This window comes from Neodiprion fabricii, chromosome 4 (genome assembly GCF_021155785.1).
Source record: "Neodiprion fabricii isolate iyNeoFabr1 chromosome 4, iyNeoFabr1.1, whole genome shotgun sequence".
NCBI classification, from domain to species: domain Eukaryota; kingdom Metazoa; phylum Arthropoda; class Insecta; order Hymenoptera; family Diprionidae; genus Neodiprion; species Neodiprion fabricii.
In genome coordinates, this window is record NC_060242.1 from 36,929,882 (window position 1) to 36,950,011 (window position 20,130).

At 40.7% G+C, this 20,130-nt stretch overlaps 1 protein-coding gene across 3 annotated transcripts in view; it reads right to left on the reverse strand.

Annotated features, from left to right (window-relative positions):
- Positions 1–20,130, reverse strand: part of LOC124179767 (agrin-like) — a 290,835-nt gene that overhangs the window by 170,093 nt on the left and 100,612 nt on the right. For 2 of the 3 annotated variants that reach the window (XM_046564485.1, XM_046564483.1), the window contains exon 2: positions 9,340–10,828. The exons of the other annotated variant lie outside the window; for it this stretch is intronic. In XM_046564485.1, coding sequence (XP_046420441.1) covers positions 9,340–10,465 — 1,126 coding nt within the window. In that variant the 5' untranslated portion in view covers positions 10,466–10,828. The remainder of the gene's footprint in view (positions 1–9,339; positions 10,829–20,130) is intronic. 3 annotated transcript variants of the gene reach the window in all.

Sequence of the window (20,130 nt, forward strand, 5' to 3'; positions counted from 1 at the left end):
TGCTGCTGTATGAGGAAAAAATCCCGTCGACGCGATCCCGTGAAATGAGGAAATCACGCTCGTCACGTTTCATCCTGACGAATAAAAATAACTGGTCAAAAATCTCGGATAGTCCTTAAGTACCCAATAAAGCCCTACGAGGTATAATAGTAAATTATGTAACGAGGGAATAATCGACTTTTATACGGTCTCATATTTTTCGCAAATGTGTTAAGAGGGAATAATATTGCTAGTTTCATCCCGTTTTTACGTTCGAAAAATTGAACATCACGGTTGAGTCGGGGATAAGTACACATTACGGGTTTTTCATAACGAAGTCAATTTTCGTTTTTCCAAAATGTTACCCCTGAAAATTTTGTCTCAGTTGAGAGAAAGATTTTGGGCAAAAACGAGTGTTCCGCGTTACGTGGAAGATCGTTGTCGTTTGATTTTTTTTCCTTTTCTAAATTTTTTTCGAAGATCGGGTCCAGCCGTCCTGATGAAATACGGAGGGTTGCGGGGTGTGGGAAAGGGTGCAACGAGAGAGGCGCGGGGGCGGTGGTGGCTGAGCGTCGGCAAGGCGAAGCCTACAGGATGACTTTGCATGTAAGACACGTCCGCGTCTCTGCCTTTATGAGCGCACCCCGCCTCCAGCCTCCGGAGAAACCGGAGCGGCATGTCCTCGTGTTCAAAGCCCGCAGACTCGCCGGAATCCATTGGGATTAGGGTTACCCCGATCATATTAAACGCGGGATCGCGAATATCCGCCACCCCCGATCACCCGCTGTCTTTGCGTGCGGAAGTGACGCCCGCGGATATTCGCCGAAAGCCAACACAGCATCGTAACCCTCTTCAATTTTCGCGCTCGCAAATTAGAGATCGAGTTGTCAAAGCGGCGGAAATTTCAGGCGCAAGGACGAGAGTATAATTGGCGAAAATTTGAATGACGCGGTCCAGTGCGGTTGAAATAAGCGACGGTTGATTTCTTGGATGAAAAATATCGCGTTATTTTTCATTGTTTAATGCGCAGGGCCCGGATCGATAGAGCTTTGAAAGCTCGATGCCGCATGCATGGATATATGCATACTCGAGAAAAAAAACTTGTCTTATACGGAAATGCGATTGGTGGTGGTTTCTTGTTAAAAGTTTGCCCAAAAAATGTGAAAACTTGGACGGAAGCTGTATACAGTTCTGTGGGAAAATTTGTCGGATTAGGGATCAGGGATCAGGGATTAGGGATACCCAAGATCGTATGATTAAACGGGATTCTGCTCGTGGTGCGGAAAGTTCGTTACTGCGTCTTCTTATCTTCACCTAGGATCCAGGGAATCAGGATACGATAGCCGAACTATAACACGTGTAAATGTGAACGATGAAAAATTTTCTCCCGAGCAAAGGGTGGAGAAAATTCCCGAACCCCAAGGGCGGAAATTCATCGAGCTTTTCTTTCCGCGAATTTTGAATTATTTCGACTAGCCATTATCGCTTTCGCCTCGGTTATCCGCGTGTCTTTTTCTCCTTTTATAGCGAAGAAACAGCGTCGAAGAGCGAGAGAGTGGCGTAGAATCGAGGGATAAAAAAGCCCCATCGAAATCTACAGCTAGGGGTGGGTAAGCGGGATTTATCGATGTTAGACTTATTAACTCCGGATTGGAGTTAACATTAATCTTGGGACGAAGCTGCTCGGTGGCGGTGGTTGTAGATTGACATTCTCACTCCCCCATTCTCTTTCCCCCTTTCTCTGCCTCGAGCAAGTAGAATAGCCAGACGGTAGAACGGTCGAAATATCGAATTATCAAAGCTCTTTGACTACAGCTATTCGAAAATTATTGTGCAACAAGGAAGGTGCTTACTAATTTTTAAACACCTATCCTACCTTCGTTATAAAACCATATTCGTTTTGATTCGATCAGGTCTAGTTTTTTTGTCACATTTACTGCCAGAAGAATTGAATGTTTATTGTTTTGACTTACCTTTTTCGATTCAGGGTGCTTTGTTAATTACTATAAATACCATTTAATTATTTGAAATAAATAACACAACAGCCTGAATAAAAAACGCCAAGTCAGAACGATGAACGTTCAATTTTACTGGCAGTAGCTGTAACACTATAATATACATCATATATAACCTCGGTTTTGTTCATAAGGACTATAGTTTTCAAAATACTAAAAAAATCATATAACAATAAAACCATTCGTACCTAAAATATTCTAATATTATTTCCATTGCACTGAGCCTTGTTCCTAGCATAATAAGTTAAAATTTTTCATCTTACCCCCCAAAAAGTGAATATTTGGCGGGACGTGTAATGTGATCGTTTTATCGTTTGGCTATATTCCACTACCTTTTAACACCCACCGGAATTCGGCATTCCGGCAAGAAAACGCGAGGCGTCGACTGTCGAACATTCTCAAGCGATTGCGTCGGTATATCGCTGAAAGTAATACCTTGTACAGGGATTTTACGATCGCGGTGAAATCGCCCACTCGAAACTAATACTCTGCACGGCCTAAGTAGGCCGCAGATTCTCAGTTGATGCTATGTAAAGACATAATACGTTTTGCTACCAGCCGTTGTAACCACCCGCTTAACCGACTCTGCATGTGTCTGGTTGCGGCATGTGAGCGTGGCTCCATGTGTTTATACACCCGCATGCATATACATGTATATTTATACATACACATGTGCATACGTATACCATAGATATATGTGCGTACGCATGGGTTTATACCCATGGCTTATTGTAGCGAACGAGTAACGGCATCGCCGGCCCTCGAGGCATTTCAGTTTCGGTTTGGGAACGATAAACCCGTCACGTAGACACCATAAACAACCATGGGCTGTGCGACGTCCCGGTGCCGAGTCTCCCTTGCGTCGTTTTAGCCGTCGCGATTTATTTCCTCCGTCACCTTTTCTCTCTAGCGAAGTTGGAGATTTTTTATTTTTTAATTTTTATTTGTCTTTCTTTTTTTTTTTTTTTGGGTAGGGATGCCAATTTGGATATCGGCGAACGGCTCTGATATTTTCCCCTGGCATTGGATAATAAAATGGACCACGCTGCGAATATATTTTATACGTACCAAATTGCATTTTCATTTTTCACCTACTCGGAACGCGCGGATTATGTCTGTTGAAAAATCGAACCCATATTTCAGTGAACGATAAAGTAAATTTTATTGTGCTTTAGGGAAGGAGCCTGAACTCTTTCGGATATCTGGACAACAATATTGTCGAATTCGGTAATCTAAGACAAAAACGAATTTAACTTCAACCCATAGATACGTATATGTGCATTCGTATGTATAAGCAAGTAACGAACACGATGATGGGAACGACAACGGCACGAGCAAAGGTCATGTATATGCATAATAATAATAATCATTTTATGGGGGTAGTTCCCGGTGTCCGGCTGAATAATTGATCGAAATTTACAGATTGTTCGTACATCAGCCGTTCGGAAGGGTGATGGGCGCCTAGGCGTCGGGTTGATGCGAAATCGAATTTCTGGAAATCCAGATGCAAAATTCTGTCGCTGCTAGATCAGGGTGGAAATTCCTGTGCCGTTAAGCCCGGTGACGTGAAGAGAAGGCAGAGCCAGCCAGGATACGGTAAATGTATTGTCGACGGACAATGCCGGGGCTGATTGCGGGCGGTCAGGCGAAAACTTGACCCGAAAATAAACTGAATCGGTCAAATGCTGTCCACCCTCGGCAAATGCAGCCACTCGGAATGCTCAACAGGGTTCCGAGGTTCCAGCCCCTCGCCTCGCGGTCGGTAGGTGTGTGTGTGTGTGTGTATATATATACACATCCATGCATACTCACTCTGCACCCTCTGTATATTCCACCATTGTTGAATCAAGTGCTCCACTCTATATCGCTACTGAAATATCTGCATGTATTTCTCTGCAGCCCATTCCGCTGCTCGCTCAACCACCGCCTGCCTGACTGTCTAGTGACTACCGAATGCTGCAGTTTGCGGCCTGCGGCCTTCGAGTGCCGCGCGATCGACGCGTTTTAGACGTTTCAACTTCGTTCCGAACGTTTTTTATCCCCCCGTTCCAATACTCATCATCCTCAGGATATCTGGTTCGAATTACATGCGAACCCAACCGACTTCAGACCTACACCATTTCTCATTTTGTACAAAATTTGTTCCGAAATTTTTCCAATTCTGTGACAGTACCCTGATATTTTTCAGATTTCTTATTCAACCGATCAATTATTTATAAATATTTTGAGTGATTTTGAAAAGGACCTTCTTTAAAATTCTCAAATAATTTACAGATGCTGTATTTTCTATTTCAAACATTTCGAGACCGGGCCCATGTTAAGCCGATTTTTTTCTGTTTTTTGTTTTTTTTTTTTTTCCAACACTTTAAATTTTTTGAGTCGACTAAAAAATTGTTTTATTGGTCAGAAAACTCCCGGAAAATTCTCGTACTTTCTATTTTTCAATTAAAACATATTTAGACCAGTTTTATTACGTAGCGATTTGTGTCTATTTTTTTCTTTTTGCACATTCAAATTTTTTATCAAATTCGTAATGAAACGAGTCTAGATATTGTCTAAGTGAAATATTGAAGTTTTAAGAATTTTTCGGGAATTTTCAGACCGCTTAAACAACGTCTTAGTTAATTAGTTATGTAAATAGTACACACTATACAGTAAAATTTCAATTTTTCTTCTTCTCCGTTTCATCAGAATCGTAGTGTCGATTTTTCGAATAATCGAAATCGTGCCATTCTTCCTCGAATTTCCAATGCTTCTCCTGGACGTGAAAAAATATCAAGGCCGGAGATTTTCGTGTACGAAAAAAGAGACACTCATGAGTCGGGAAAAATTACAATTTTAATGGCTAACGTCGAGAATCCGTGTAAAATTTGCTTTACAGTGTAAAAAGTCTTTTGTTTCATCGCGTGCACTTTATTTTTCTCTCAATACGATATTTTTTTTTTTTTTTTCAGTAATGTCGACATTTATTGCATCATAATAATTTAATAGTTTTTTTTCAAATTGGTCAACAGACGGGTTCTCGACGAAAAAAACCAATAAATACACATCAGCTATCATGCTCGTTTTTACCAAAATCATCGTCACAATTGAGCTGTTTTAAATACGTTAATAAATTCATTTTACGCAACGTTTAATTTTTGTTATTGTAATTTTTTCCAGCGAGTCCTACGTCAAACGTAGCTGTCGTGCAAAGTTAAAGGACTTCCTAACGCGAATTATTGGCCTTTGAATTAAGCTTTACGGGCCGGAAAACATCGTTTCTCATCAAACTTCCATCGACGCAGTCAGGTGCCCAAAACGTCGGAGGGTATTCGTTGGAACGGGTGAAAAATAGAGACGGGGGGACGAAAAATAGCTACGGATCGTAATAGGAGCAATGAGAGAAAGTGGTGGTACGGAATAACAATACGATTCAACGTCAAAGAAAGGGTAATAATGCAGGAGAAGAAGAAAAGTGCCGGGGGAAGCGAAAAAACAGAGAGAAAAATAAGGGTAAGAAAAAAAATAAATAAAAAAATAAAAACAAAGTTCGAATTTCAAATCAGGACTGGAGGCATTCATCAAAATTCAGTCTCTTTGTATTTATGTACGTGGTTTATACCTGAGCGCCACCCGTCGGGGATCTTGAAATCAGACACTTTATATTCTTTGGGACTCTGGTAGACTAACAAGGCCACGACGCTTCCAAATCTCCTGTTCCTTTCTCGTAAGCGATAAAATGAAGAAGAAGTACGGACAGTATTTTCGTTCCTTCGTCCTTGCCCCCTTTTCCTTTTCATCTTATTCTCTTCCTCGTTCATCTCCCGGCCTGCGCGTACGTATAAGGTATAGGATCGTAAGGGATGCAGGGCCACGCGAATCGCGACCCGTGTAAGAAAAAAGCTTCGAGAGTGAGCGAGCGAGTGAATGAGTGAGTGCGTGTCACGTGCCAAGCATTTGTATTCGGATACCGAGTGTGCCTTACGATCGTTCGCCTATTCTTTTCTTATTATTATCCTCCGCTCCAACGAAATGCACGAGATGAAATTGATCCCGAGATGAGGATTTTATCCGCGCAATAAAAATTCCGTACATGCGACGCGATATTATAAAGCAGATATCTGATACTCACCGTAACCCGCTCTTATAAATCATGACAATTTCCCCGATTAGTAAGCCCGCCGTTTCGAGTTTTCCTGTAACACGCTCACTTAGCATATTCGGATCGCACGTCTTCTTTCACTTCGACGTAATACTTTCATCCTGTACGCAACACACTTTTCATCGTGCGAATCTGTTTCCAAGACAAACGGGGCGATTGAATCGTTCAAAATTCAGCCGCCGGTAAAAATTTTTACGTGTCACCCGACTTCCAGGCTGCCTCATAGTTTTTGCCACTCGAATAAGGCGGGAAATTACGTGAACGCGTCTTTTAACATGCGTCAGACGCTACGTTCGAGGGGAAAAGTAAAGTAAAGTAAAGTAAAGTAAAGTAAAGAATCGCGACGTCCAAGTTCGAAAGAAAATTTTCAAAGACTTATGGGAAATTCGTTATCTTTGAAATCCCCCTTTTCGAAATGTTTCCGCGGAAAAATGTAGAAAAATTTATGGAAAAAGTTACACGCACTTTTATTATTATTATTATTATTATTATTATTATTATTATTATTATTATTATTATTATTATTATCGTCATCGTCATCGTCATCGTCATCGTCGTCGTCGTCGTCGTCGCCGTCGTCGTCGTCATCATTATTATTATTATTATTATACCCGGCACGTGTGCGACAACTTTTACAATAAGTTATTCTTTACCCGAGGATAATATAGGGGGAAAATAAAGTTTCGTTGAATATACGAATTTTTTGGTCGAAAATTCATTACTCTACGTTGACAAAATTTTAAAAACATTGGGTTGTAATTCTTTTTCTTTGAAAAAAACAAAAAAAATTAAAATAAAACAAGTGACGTTACCGTTATTGATGTGAAAAATTTTCACCGAAATCGAGAAAATCTGAATGAACCGTTTGGCTTGTGAATAGGAGACGTTCTCTCGTTTCTACAAAGGCAGACACAAGACAAACAATGCTAAGAACATCAAGGTTTCAACGTTTGACCAAGAAGTTCTCTTGGGATCTCAAAGGGTCAAGGCTTACGCAATCCCTCGGGCGGTTGGAATCTCCACGTTTTCTTACTTTCATTTTTCAGGTCATGAAAATGCGATGAATTTATTTAGGTCGGTACTCGGGTGTTCGGAGGTGAAATTCGAGTAGGTACCTGTAGGATGGATGGAAATTTATCTCCAGGATAAACAATACCTCCTCCTTTTTCTTCTACTTTTTTCTTAGTTGTTACAAAGATATTATAATACGCGTTTTCATAACGCGAAGCGAGAATATAATAGCGAGTACGTATATAGGAATTACAGAGTTGAAGGGACGGTTGCACGATGTTAAACTTATACATCGGGGTGTTTCAAATAAAATAAAATATCGATCTTTTTACGAGCAGACGAAGAAAAAGCTTGCACCTAGTCTAAAACGAAGCCTCGAAAAGACTGGGCACTGTAGCTCAACTTTAAGGCCGATCCGTTTGGATTTTTGTAGGAAAAGAATCGAGAAGTCATTTTTAGAACACATTCGGCATGAATTGTTTGTTCGTTTTTTTTTTTTTATTTTTGTTCGGCTATAAACTATCTTTTTGACATCCACCACGAGAAAATACTCGTTTAGTATGATCGTTGAAAATTAATTTTCACTTGTTGTTTACGATGTTTATTGAAAATAACGACTTATGTACATATGTCGAAGATTGCTGTTTATTCCCGACTCAATTGTAATGTCAACTTTTTCGATCTCAAATGCGGGATAAAAGTAACATATTTTGAGCTCTCAACTGTTACGGGAAAAATATATGACACTTTTATCCCTATTTTCAGGTCAAAAAAGTTACCACTACGGTCGAGTCGGGAATAAACAATAATCTTACAATTAAACAATTGTAAGTCGTTATTTTCAATAAACATCGTAAACAACAAGTGAAAATTAATTTTCGACTATCATACCACACGAGTATTTTCTCGTAGTGGATGTCAAAAAGATAGTTTATGGCGAAAAAAAACAAAAAACAAAAAAAAAAAAAAACCGTGCTAAATGTGTGCTAAAATCGACTTCTCAGTTTTTTAATTCGAAAAATCAAAACGGCTCAGCCTAACGCTTGAGATATAGTGCCCGGCATTTTCAAGGCCTAGTTTTAGACTAGGAGCAAGCATTTTCGTCACCTGCTTGTAGGAAAATTAAAAAAATTTTCATTTCGAGACACCCTAATATATATATATATATATATATGTATGATATAAAGGATGACCGATATCTGTATTTAATTGCGACTTCTGACAGTGCGGGACACGCATAAATATCGAGGCACGAGAGTTAGACTATTAGCGATCCGGTACCGGGAAGCCATAACCGCGCCGCAGGACTGCCATTAATTATTTTAGGGTCTAACCGTAGCGGACAGCTAACCGTCCCGAATCGCGATCAGTGCTCGGGGAAAACACGTAGGGAAGATACGTTAGCGATGATATAACTTTACCCCGTGGTTTTATACGCAGGATTGACAGTCTTGGCACGTAGGCGTAAACCCGGTATACGTGTATACATGTTACATGTGCACCCATGTGCGCACGCACACACGGGGAAAAATTCTGGCGGAGGAATCTCAATGCGTAGAAAAAGAATGGAACAAGAGTGAAGAATAAGAGAAAAGAAACGCGGAGCAAAAACAGGAACGAATAAAAACGAAAGATATTGCCGCTGGCACTCTTGCCGCAGTTTCAAAGCCGCGAGTTGTCTAAATACTTAATTTCGATCATTTTTTCTCACACCTTGTGAACGTTCGCCAATTTTCAAAAAACGGTGAGACCGTAATCGCGTCATTACAGCTTTTGTTTCTGTAATGATCTTGGAATCTTCTCAGGGCCTAGATTATTTAGTAGAAAAAGAGTGATGAAAATCGGAACTTTTTGCACCGGAAAAATCACAGAGATACCAAAGCGGTTAAGACGCGCTGTTTAGAATTTTCGCTAAAAATTTTCACCGATCTTAGTGTTAATTATACACTCGTGTAACTTGATGTAACGACTTTGTATCGACGTAATTTTGGGAAAGAAAATTGTCGAGAGAGAACAAAGCTTACCAGAGTTAACGCGATAAAAATGGAAAGGTTTTTAAGCTCGTGCAAACAGCTATACAGCAATAATTCAAAGTACCACGTGCTTCGAGAGATTTACATCTCAAACAGTATCGACGTCAATTACAACAGCAAATACACAAGACAGACTGCACACGTAGGTATTACTCACAGTTAAAGTAGAGTAGAATTCCAGCAACGAGGACGAAAACGACTACGAGAAGAACGAGTAGAAGCAGAAGAATGGTCGGCCTGCACCATGGACTCTGTCGAGCCTCGGTTTGTCCGCCCTTGGGCGTCCTCTTCTGCTCAACGACGCTCGACTCGCCGCTGACGTTGACAACGACACCCTTGTACGTGTACTGGGGCAATTTCTTATCGGCAAGAAACCCGTGATCGTCTTCGGGGTCCGAGTAGACCCCGTATGCCTCAAAGTTGCTCTTCCTATACCCGTTCGCCTTCTCCAAATTGGCCTGATCGGGGTCCCGATGTCCGGTCCTCGCATCCCTGCCGCTTCCCTCCCCAATTTTAAGGGTCTGTTCGTACCCCTTGGGCCCCTCGAACCTCTGGGTGTAGCTCTGCGGCGCTATGTCGTATTTCGGGTCGTAGGCCGCGGCCTGAAACCCGGCCTTCTCGGCCAGGTCGTACCCCTTGGGTCCCGTCTCGTACCGAGGAAGGGTCCCGTAGGCCTTGTTGCCGGGGTGAAACTTGGGGTCGTACTTCCTGGGATCGACGTCCCCGCCGGTCGTTCCGAGCTCGTAGGACGAGTCGTGGGTCCGGATACCGGACTCGTAACCCTTCGAGGTCACCGGGCCCCGTTCCTTTTTCTCGAGCTTGAGCGTCTCCTCGGCGTACCGAGCCTCGTACTCGAACTCGGGTTCCCCGATCTCCCGCGAGTACCGCCGTCCTTGCAGGTACTTCGCCTCGTAGGGGGCGTCTAGGTCCGATTCCTGATAGGCCCGTCTATCGTACCGGGGCCCGTTCTCGTCTCGCTCCAGGGCCGCCGACTTCCGGTCCAGGGTCCTGCACCCGTAGGCTCCGGAAGCCTCCCCCTCGTACTCGAAGTAACGAGATGACCGCCTCTCGCTTCCATAGTCCATCGAGCCCTCGACAACGTTCGGCAATTTGCTGTTCAAGTTTTCTCCGTTACCTAGACCTCCTCCTCCGTTCACGTGGCTGCTGCCACCGCAACTCTCGGCATGCTCGACGAGGTTCGGTAATCTCGACAAGGGGTTGTTACTACCACCGCCCGGCGTGTTTTCGGTTAGGTCCAATTTCAGTCCGTTGTTTCGTCTCATTTTTATTAACGATTTGCATCGTTGCTGATCACTGCTTTACCTTTTTTCCTCATTAATTGCAGTTCTTCGAGGCAGTTTTTACGTTTCCACTTCTTACCCTTCTTCTTATATCTCCGATGCGGCGGTTTTCATCGCCGTTGGCTCTCTTCTTTCGGTGTACAGTCTCGCAATGACGAGACCGACGTATGCGGGCGCCCTTTGTACACTCACGAATTACAAACTGCCAGCCCGCACCTTGGGGTTGGTTGTTTGGTTGGTTGGTTAGTTGTTAGTTGTTAGTCGTTAGCTTGTGCAGGTTAGCGGCGCGAGCTTCGTGCAGGTTTAGTTTGTTAGAAGGGCGCAATTAGCGCGGGCAAGACCAGTCTGAAAAAAAGAAACAGAGAAAAACTCCGTTAAGTACAATAATATGTCTTATGTACCTCACATGCTTGTGAGAAGACACATTTCCAAATTTCACCTCACGCGATTCGTCCGCAATTTATGCTTAAATTGATATCTGGATTGTCAATCGCAAAAAGGGTAGCGAATTTTTTTTTTTTTTTTCAACCGTAAATATACCGACTAGTTAATTGCAAACAATATTTTTTCAACAGCAATGAATTCGAAGTCATTGTATATACCTGTGTAATCGTACTGATATTTCCTCCTTTCTTTCCACAATTCTATTCAGTAATGAGAGATTGTGGCAATCGGAGCAACCGCAATATTGACCAGCGTTGTATCATGTGTGACGGAGGTGGACACCGGAAAAAGGAAAAAGTTTTCGCATATCTTCGATATAACCGACATTAATCACAATACTCATAAAAAAAGGGACACGTAGTAGACCAGAGTATTTCATCTAGTCAGAAACATCGAATCAAATGGACCACACATCTCACACGAGGATCATGGGATTCCAAATACTGACTGTGAAAACCATCCACATCTTATCGATCTTCAACACCACCGACTTTGATTCATCCATCTTGGAACGCTGATGGCGCATATCGTATCCATGATTGGGTTATTTTCGAATTATCGACAAATAAATATTGTTTCAACTTTCAACTATAAATTCATTTCTCAATTCTCAGCGTATCTTAACAATAACTTGATGAGAAGAGGAACTGACCAGCGTTTTTTTATATCACATAACGGCGTATTTTGAAGTGTTTTTCATGGTTGTTGAATGGATGAATGAGCTATGTTCCTTTTCTGTTATTGTACCATAGCTAAGTAAAGTTCACAATTTATATTATTAATAGCTCTCGTGAATTTAAGGACAAGTCATTTGACATTACCGTGTTTTCTCCACTTGTTTTATTTGAGTATATATATCGTGGTAAATTTAGTCAAGTAATCGAGAATTGATACATTCTAATAATAGTAAAATTCTACCTCGGATACGAGGTGAAAAGGCATATCGGATGGCGATTTTCCTCTCGTCTTCAGCCCGATTACATTCGCGACACGCGATCCGGCAGTATAATGATATTCGAATATCCTAGCCGCTTGAATTGGGATTGGAATCAATTACCCTTCGTGCACCATTGAAGCGGGCTTTGGTCTAAATCTTCATCGGGATGGGTATTATTTAACAAACATAACAACTCCTAGGTCCGCATGTGTGTAACACAGCTCCTCGCGAACAACGGAGGTAATTATTCTCGGCTTCTATTCACCTTCGACGTGTAGCAGGATCTCCAATCCCTCGGGTTCCACGGGGTTAACCCGATCCAGATACTTAATTACCATTAATATAAACGGAGTTTGTGGATGGCTAGCGGGAATTCGCCGATCGAAACCATCGGGGCCAAATCCTCTTCGCGTTTCGTCCTCGAGGTAACAATTATCGGAATTACATTAAAAGGAGAGGAAATGGAAATCGAGCATGGAGTTACGATCGAAACTGAGTTTTACAAGTAAAATATTGTACGTTGTAAGTATTGCTGGGAAATTACAAAAATAGAAAACGAACAGGTCCGAACGGGATGCAGTAAATGTCTATACGTTCGTGGCTTGTAAAATTTTCAACGGGCTAACCAAAGTAATAAATTTAACACCTAAAGGCGGGGAGTTCGAAGGAGAAGGTTGTTCTGCATGCAAATATCATTAGTTCCGGGGTGTAACTTCATTTGCGTATATTAAAGGGGTGGATAGCGCGCTTTATGCAAACCAGGCTGCGGAAGAGGAGAGTAGAAGAAGAGGGAAGAGAGAGTGAGAGAGAGAGAATAAAAAAATAACAAGAGTTGAAATATGAATAGCGAGAAGTTGGCGTTAATTATAATCTGATCGAATAATGACGGATGCGTGACGAAGAATTTTGCAATGAGGAAAAATCGGGGAATAACTGAGAAATAAAGAGAAAGGAAACGCACGAAATCGGTAATGATCGTTATATTCCAAGACTAAACGGTCGGGGAATGAGATGACTGGTGAGATATTGTGAAAAAAAAAAAACAAAAAACAAGAGAAACACAAAAAGAAAAAAAAAAAAAAAAGAATCGAAGCCTAAAGAAAAATAATCGGCGAAAAGAACCGACGGAAGAAAATCCACAATAAGATACGCTCTCGAATGTACGCGCCATTGAACTTTACTCGTTTTACGACTTCACGCCTGAACGAGTTACGGCAAAGCGTACCTACTGCTTCCTGAAAAATCTGCACTTTACATTTTTACGGAAAATTATGGCGAGTAAGAAGAAGAAGAAGAAGAAGAAGAAGGATAGGAACGAAAAGAAGAAGGAGAAATATAAAAATAAAATGAATTTTCAAGAGATGGAAAATGCTGCTTTAATGCTTCGTTGTAAAATGTTTCTTTTTTTTTTTCTTCTCATTCTGTGGTTCGTCAGTTATAAAAAAATCAATAAAAATAACCGTGATAATAAAACTACGATGCAGTCGTTTCCGGATTTTAAATAGCAAATCAGTAGCGTCGGGGGTTTCTTATCGCGTATGCGAAACGCGGATGTTGTTTGTTATCGGGAACATTAATAAATGTATAACCCATTCGTTTAATAACGTTTCGAGCTCCGATACAGTCGAAGATGAAACAAACTCCGTTATATCCAAGGGATTGGTATCGCCCAACTATTTCATTTAATGAACCGTCGTCGAAACTTTCGAAGGTATTTGAGGGGTTTGCGGATGGTACTATATTAAGGGAGGGGGGGAGGAGGGTCTGAATTTCTGACCCCCTCGATCCCCGGCTGAACTGAGATCCTTATGTACGTAGGTACGTCTGATATCCGTGTACGTAGTTATGTACTCGGGTTATGTATAAACTCGAACGATCTACTTTGTCCGAGATGATTCGCCGAGAAATTTCTGCAGCAACACCGCACACCGCTATTAATTTCTCGTTCTAATTAATATTACATACCCGTATAAAGCCTCGTACAGTGATATGTATACATACACATTATTCGTGTATTATATACTCGTATACATATACTCTGCAGAACAGGAATGACGGACCATTTCAAGTTATCTGCTTGCTATACTGCAGCTCACCCCGAGGGAAGAAAAGTTTATTTTCTCCTTATTCCGCTTCTCCTACGTTACTACCTTCCTTTACTTTCTGTTTTTTTTTTTTTTTTTTTTTTTTTTATTTTATTTGTTTATTTCTTTTTTTTTTTTTTATCAGATTTTTTTTTCCGCTGTTTCTTCCCTCTTTCAATTTCTTACCCCGGATTACGGTCCTCGTTTTTCTTTTAGATCAAGTATATATCGTACCGTACAGCGAAGAAGTTTTGATTTAATGATAAAGTACGCGTTGTAGTTATATAATATATATATATATATAAGGTAGAAAAGGTCTGAGGTACTTTGGTCGAGGAAAATGCACAAGTATATAAACTGCCGCAGCTTCACCGGACATTGTTTTTAGTCTTGAATTTTTCACTAATAAAATTGAAAATGTCGCAGCGTAAAGAATACAGAGTATCAAAACAGAGTAGGAATAAAAATTGTAATTGTTAAGAATTTTAACAAACTCTGCGATGTAATAATGCATCGTGTATTGCATATCAAGATTTTCGAATCAGATGCATCTTTATAGATACGGATGGGATTAAAGGTAGAGAAAAACAAACCGCACATCTCGATAAAAATTTCATAGCATCAAGTTTTCTCAGTTTTATATTGTCTCGTTCTCTTTGTCCTTCACGCCAGTATTTATATTCCCATTTGAACTCGTTTATTTGACGATTTGGCGCGTGGCGAAGCACCGCGACGACGAGCGTTTATATCTCTGCACCCGCAAGCTCAGTTGCATAAAAAGTTTTGAATTATTTATGTTTTTTCCAGGGCGCGTGGAAGCGCCACGGTGCGGCGGTATGCAAATGCATCGGGTTGCGATATTTTTTTTTTTTTATATTTGTTTTTTTCTGTTTTTCCACCTTTTATCCGCCGCACCCCTCGTCCCTTCCATTTTTTACCGCACCTTTGAATGGCAAATGCAAACGTCCAACGTCATCTCTATACGCGCCGCTTTTCCCAGCTTTTCCTGCACTCTTCAACACCGTTGTTTGCAATCATGGGGAAACTGCATACATGTATACATTATACGCACATTATTCCGCAGCGAGGAATTTACAAACGGGGAAACGGATCGCGGGAAAAATCATTATCTCGCCTGCATCCGGTTTATACGCGTTGCCGGTGCAAACCGATGGTTGGAATACATCGACCCTCGAGCCGTAAAGGGAGCTCGAATCGCTGCTTTTAACTCCCGTGAATCACGACCCGCCAAGGGATGGAGCGATATATTGAAGGGGATGGCTGGCAGGAGTCTGCATTAGACTGATTGTCAGCGACGCGGTAACGAACCTCAGTCAATTCACTTTACAGCTTCGCTGCAAATCTCGTCGTGGGAATCTCGCGTTTGCCACGCTCTACGTGAAATGTTTTATTACGCGTGCTGGAGCGAAAGAATCGCGAGCATTTGCAATGATTTATCTATACATATACGTATGTACACTGAAAGAAATTTTTAGTTCCGGTTACCGCTCATTCCTTAACTATTTTCAATTTTTTACCACTATCGAAAAATATAGTTCTAGGTAGAAAATGAAAATTAGTTTTCTAGCTGTTACCGGAAAGTCTAGCTTCCGTTACTGTTCTTTCTCATTACGATCACTGTTGCTATATTTTCTTCCAACTGTTGCGAAAATTTGTTTTTTTTTTCAACGATACCTGTTTCACTGAATTTTTCTAGTTACTGTAATAAATTAAATTTTTCTCAGTGAAACGTACAGAAAAATGATTCTTTGAATTCACAAAATATGGCGAAAGAAATGTCATTTGATTCAACAAAAAAGGCGGTCAGAACAACACGTTGTATTATAAATTTTTTTTTTTTCTTCCGTTTTTGTTCAGAAATTGCGGACAGAATTACCGTGATTAACGACGGTGATTTTTGCATGTTCGTTCCCGCCACTCAAAAATTATTACATCCATTATCTACTCTTGAGATTTCGCATTTTCTCACCATTTGTCAAAGTTAACTCGCCGTAAAAGTTAATTCCCTTGAGAGGTATAATCCACGCGTCTGCGCATCAGTGTCGAAATGATGCCGGAAAAGAAAGAGGATAAAAAAAAACGTGTACACATATATAGATAAACTGATCGAGCAACCACTCTTTCTGCACAAATTTTGCCGAAAGAACACGGAGAGGATCAATCTCTGCCAGGCTGAAAGTAACAGGTTTAAAACGAGCTTTACATAATACAGCAAGCCAGAAGAAGGAGCAGCAGAGAAACTTGTCATCCTTTTTCATCCCCGGATCTGCATCTCGGTCCCAAATATTTCGTAAAATAAATTTCAGCTCGTTTGATTTTTTTTTTTTTTCTTTTTCGAAATGCAGTCGTTTTCCATTTAGATACTCGAAACGTAGCAAGTTTAAAGTAAATAAAAATCTAAAACACAGAATCGTCAGATTTACTCTCTACGGCTGTTTTGTATAATTTTGAGTTTTCTACCGCGGATCACTTTTTTTTTTTTTTCCAAAAATATCTTCCGATTTTAAACCTCTGGTCTTTGGCTCGTTAAAAATTCGACATTTCGACCCCGCTGTTATTGTCCCGGGCGTAAAAGAGAAGAACTTTCATGCCGTTGACGAAACGTTGTAAAATCTCTGAGAGCAGGATTCGGGGCGAGAAAGGATCATGCGCCCCGAATAGTTAGTCGCACCCTGCGGATATGGCGCTTCTGTGTCCAGCGTCGCCCCCATGACACCCAAGGGTGTGATTCGACTCGACGTAGGTCCCGAAAACTTTTCAAGGCTCCGTCACGCCGCCCCCTCTCTTCTAATAAACCCAAAAACACGGACGATACCAAGCTGCAGTTTCACCCTCGCTTCTGCCCCCTCCCCCCCTCCTTTTCGTCGGTCCTAAGGGGAAATTATTTGCCAGCCGGGAAACGTTAAGGGGTTTCTAATGTCGGGGCGGGACGCAGCGGAGACACCCGTGTGATATGCCTCCTTGTATAAAAACGAATCCTCGCATCCTCCCGCTCCTCACCCACGTGATTACATGAATTTTTCGGCTCCCTATTTACGCCACGTGGTTAACTACGCAATTATCGTTCGCCATTTTCCCCTCTTTCAAGTTTCACGTTTGAGGAAAATTCATGCAGGAACACATCCTCGCTCCTTAAGGGGTTACATGGGTTTTCAAGGGTCCAAAAAAAGAGGCCAACATAATTTCTCCTCATTGAACGAAGGATTTTTTTTTTTTTCTTTGATCACTATTTTATATACATTTTACCGAAAATTTTACTTTTTTGCATACAGATTTACCAGAAATTCCAATTTCAATTTTTTTATTTTTTTTTCCAATCCTTCGTTCAATCACGACCCATACTCACGTACCAAAAAAAAGTATTCAGTTTTTTTATTTCAGATGAAGCTATCGTGAGTTATTCTGACCACTGCGAGGATATGTGTTTTTCCAAAAATTTTCAACATTTTTAGACAATCATTACCTAAAATATTGTTCAAGTATTTTCTTTTATATACATATATGAAGTTTGAATAAAATAATATTTTTATTAGGTATATAACAAAAAAAAAAAAAAAAAAAAAAAACAACTAGAGAAAATGTGGTTTTTGTTTTTGGCCCTTCAACATGAAATTAAGGATGATCTGGATGAAACATTTTATATATTTCGTCGCAAAATTGCGATCGTGAGGTGATCTCGTAGGAATTTGGAAAGATAAAATTTTGGAACCTTTCTTTTCTTGGACCTAAATTTTTAGACCAACATTTTTAAGAATCGGTATTTCGTAAAAAATTTATCAACCTGATGATACGAGAAAGTTGTAATATTTTCGACTGGACCAAAAATCCATGCAAATGTTCTGGACGTATTTTTCGGCTTTATTTACCATTTTTTCACTCGACTATAAAGCTTATTATACGTTTCAACAGCTAACGTATATCTACCTACTGCGCGGTCTACCTGATATTTAAGCAAACTTCAGATGCTGGACATATTTCCAAATATCCAAGTCCACGTGTATCGTCGATGCGAAAAGAGGCATAGCAGTCAGATTCGACATGAAATTCCGAACAAAAACATCCCGAGAGTCTTTGGTTCCATGTTATTTCTTTACTTACATGTGAAATCAGAACTTTCTGGTATGATTGTATTCACAACTGCATCTGGAATTGGGCTGTTACGCCTTTTATCGCATTCACAATCTGTGGACTTAGATATTTGTAAATATATATACCAGTATACGACGATATCGAGTAAAGCATCCCCTTAACGCGTTTCCACGCTAAATTTAACGTTTAACCGCCCACAGATCGTTCAGGGTGAAATTGACTGAACATCAGCATCGTTTGTGCGAAAGCACGTGAGCCATATGCGGGCAAGAGACTCTCTTTCTCTCTCATTTTGTGCGCCTGTGTGCGCCCATTAATCGCAGCGATTATATCAGCCCTCGTCGCTTTCTTTCGCCCTAACGTTCATAAGCATACCAACGCATCGATGACGAAGAAAAATAAAAGGAAGGAAGAGAAAGCCAAATTTTTAGTTCCGATTACCGCTCAGTCGTCAACCATTTTCATTTTTTACCACAATCGAAAAATATAGTTCTAGGTAGAAAATGAAAATTAGTTTTCTAGCTGTTACCGGTAAGTCTGGTATCCGTTACTATTCTTTATCGTTACGATCGCTGTTGCTATATTTTCTTGCAACTGTTGCAAAAATTTGACGTTCGTGCAACGATAAATTGACGTTAAAGCCTCGTTTAACTAAAAAAGTAGAGTAAACCTCGGAAACTGATTTTGCGTTGGAATAACCAAAAAAGGATCGACGATAGCGCAAAATGGTTAGGCGTACCTCGTTTTTCGTAATTCCAACAATATTCAAACAGCTTCTTCACCGATACCTGTTTTACTGAATTTTTCTAATTACTGTGACAAATGAAATTTTTTCATCCAAAAACCGTGAGTGTAACCGAGCTTTATTCGTCTAATCGGAGTAGAAATTTTTCCATTCAATGCCCGCTGTTATACGTGTATAATTGTTAAACTGGCGACGTGGCTTCTTCCTCAAAAACTTGGAGGCGTGTGAGCGCTTTCGCAGCATCAAAGAGCAGGGAAACAATGGTTACGCCCTTTCTTCGTAGCGGTTCTAACCGAATCATTTGTAACAAAGCTGTACGGCAAGTTGAAAGGGGAAGGATTGTGCAAATTGATTAACAAGACGATACGAAAAGCACGCTAGGAATGTGATACGTTTTTCTCATGGCTTGTAATAAAACGCGTGCATGCCTTTCGCTACTGCGTCGTGAGTGCCTGCCCGGGAATTGTTTTCTTTCCTCGTTTGTTATTTCTTCGGTTTTTTAATTATTTTTTTTTTTTGTTTTCTGCATTTTCCGAGCCTTGTTTTCGCCCGGGGATGAAAGAGAGGAAAACACGGTGAGCAGAGCGACAGGCTCGCGCTAATCGCGGTTGGTTTAAGCCCTGCGATTACTTAAAACGAAGGAAAAAATTCTCAAGGAGATAAATGAACGGTTGTGTCTACAAGCCGCGGTCAAGTTGAATGAATATATATATATATATATATATATATATATATATATATGTGTGTGTGTAATAATTATATTATACGTGTGCATATGGTGGATTATAGTGGAATCATGCGGTGGTAAAATCCACTTGAAACACCGCCATAATTATACCGAAAGATAAACACGTAACTTTAACTCTCCGGTTATGTATGTATGCACGTGTATGGACACCTTAACGTACCCAACTTCGCAAGGAAGAGAAGGCAAATAATGGCGGAAGAATAACTATCGCAACTTACTTTTTACTCCGCTGCAGAGATAGGCGGATACATAGAATTAGCGAGTGCAGATTATGCTTAGAAAAAAACGCTGCGTATGGATAATAAAATTACAGACTCTGCCAAGTCACTGCTGTACGTCAAATATATGTATATATGTACCTAATATATATATATACATATATATATATATACGTGTAGTACATACCTGTATTTGTGAACTGATTTTAATTAGCTTCGCACAAATTTACCCCCTTGATCAAATGCTGTAGAGGGTTTGGTTAAAAACAAAGCAGCCCTTGTAATTAAACTTGTTCCAAGTTTCACAAAAGGCTAGGGATGAAGGGTGACCTGCGCTTTCTTCGATTCTTAACGGCTCGAT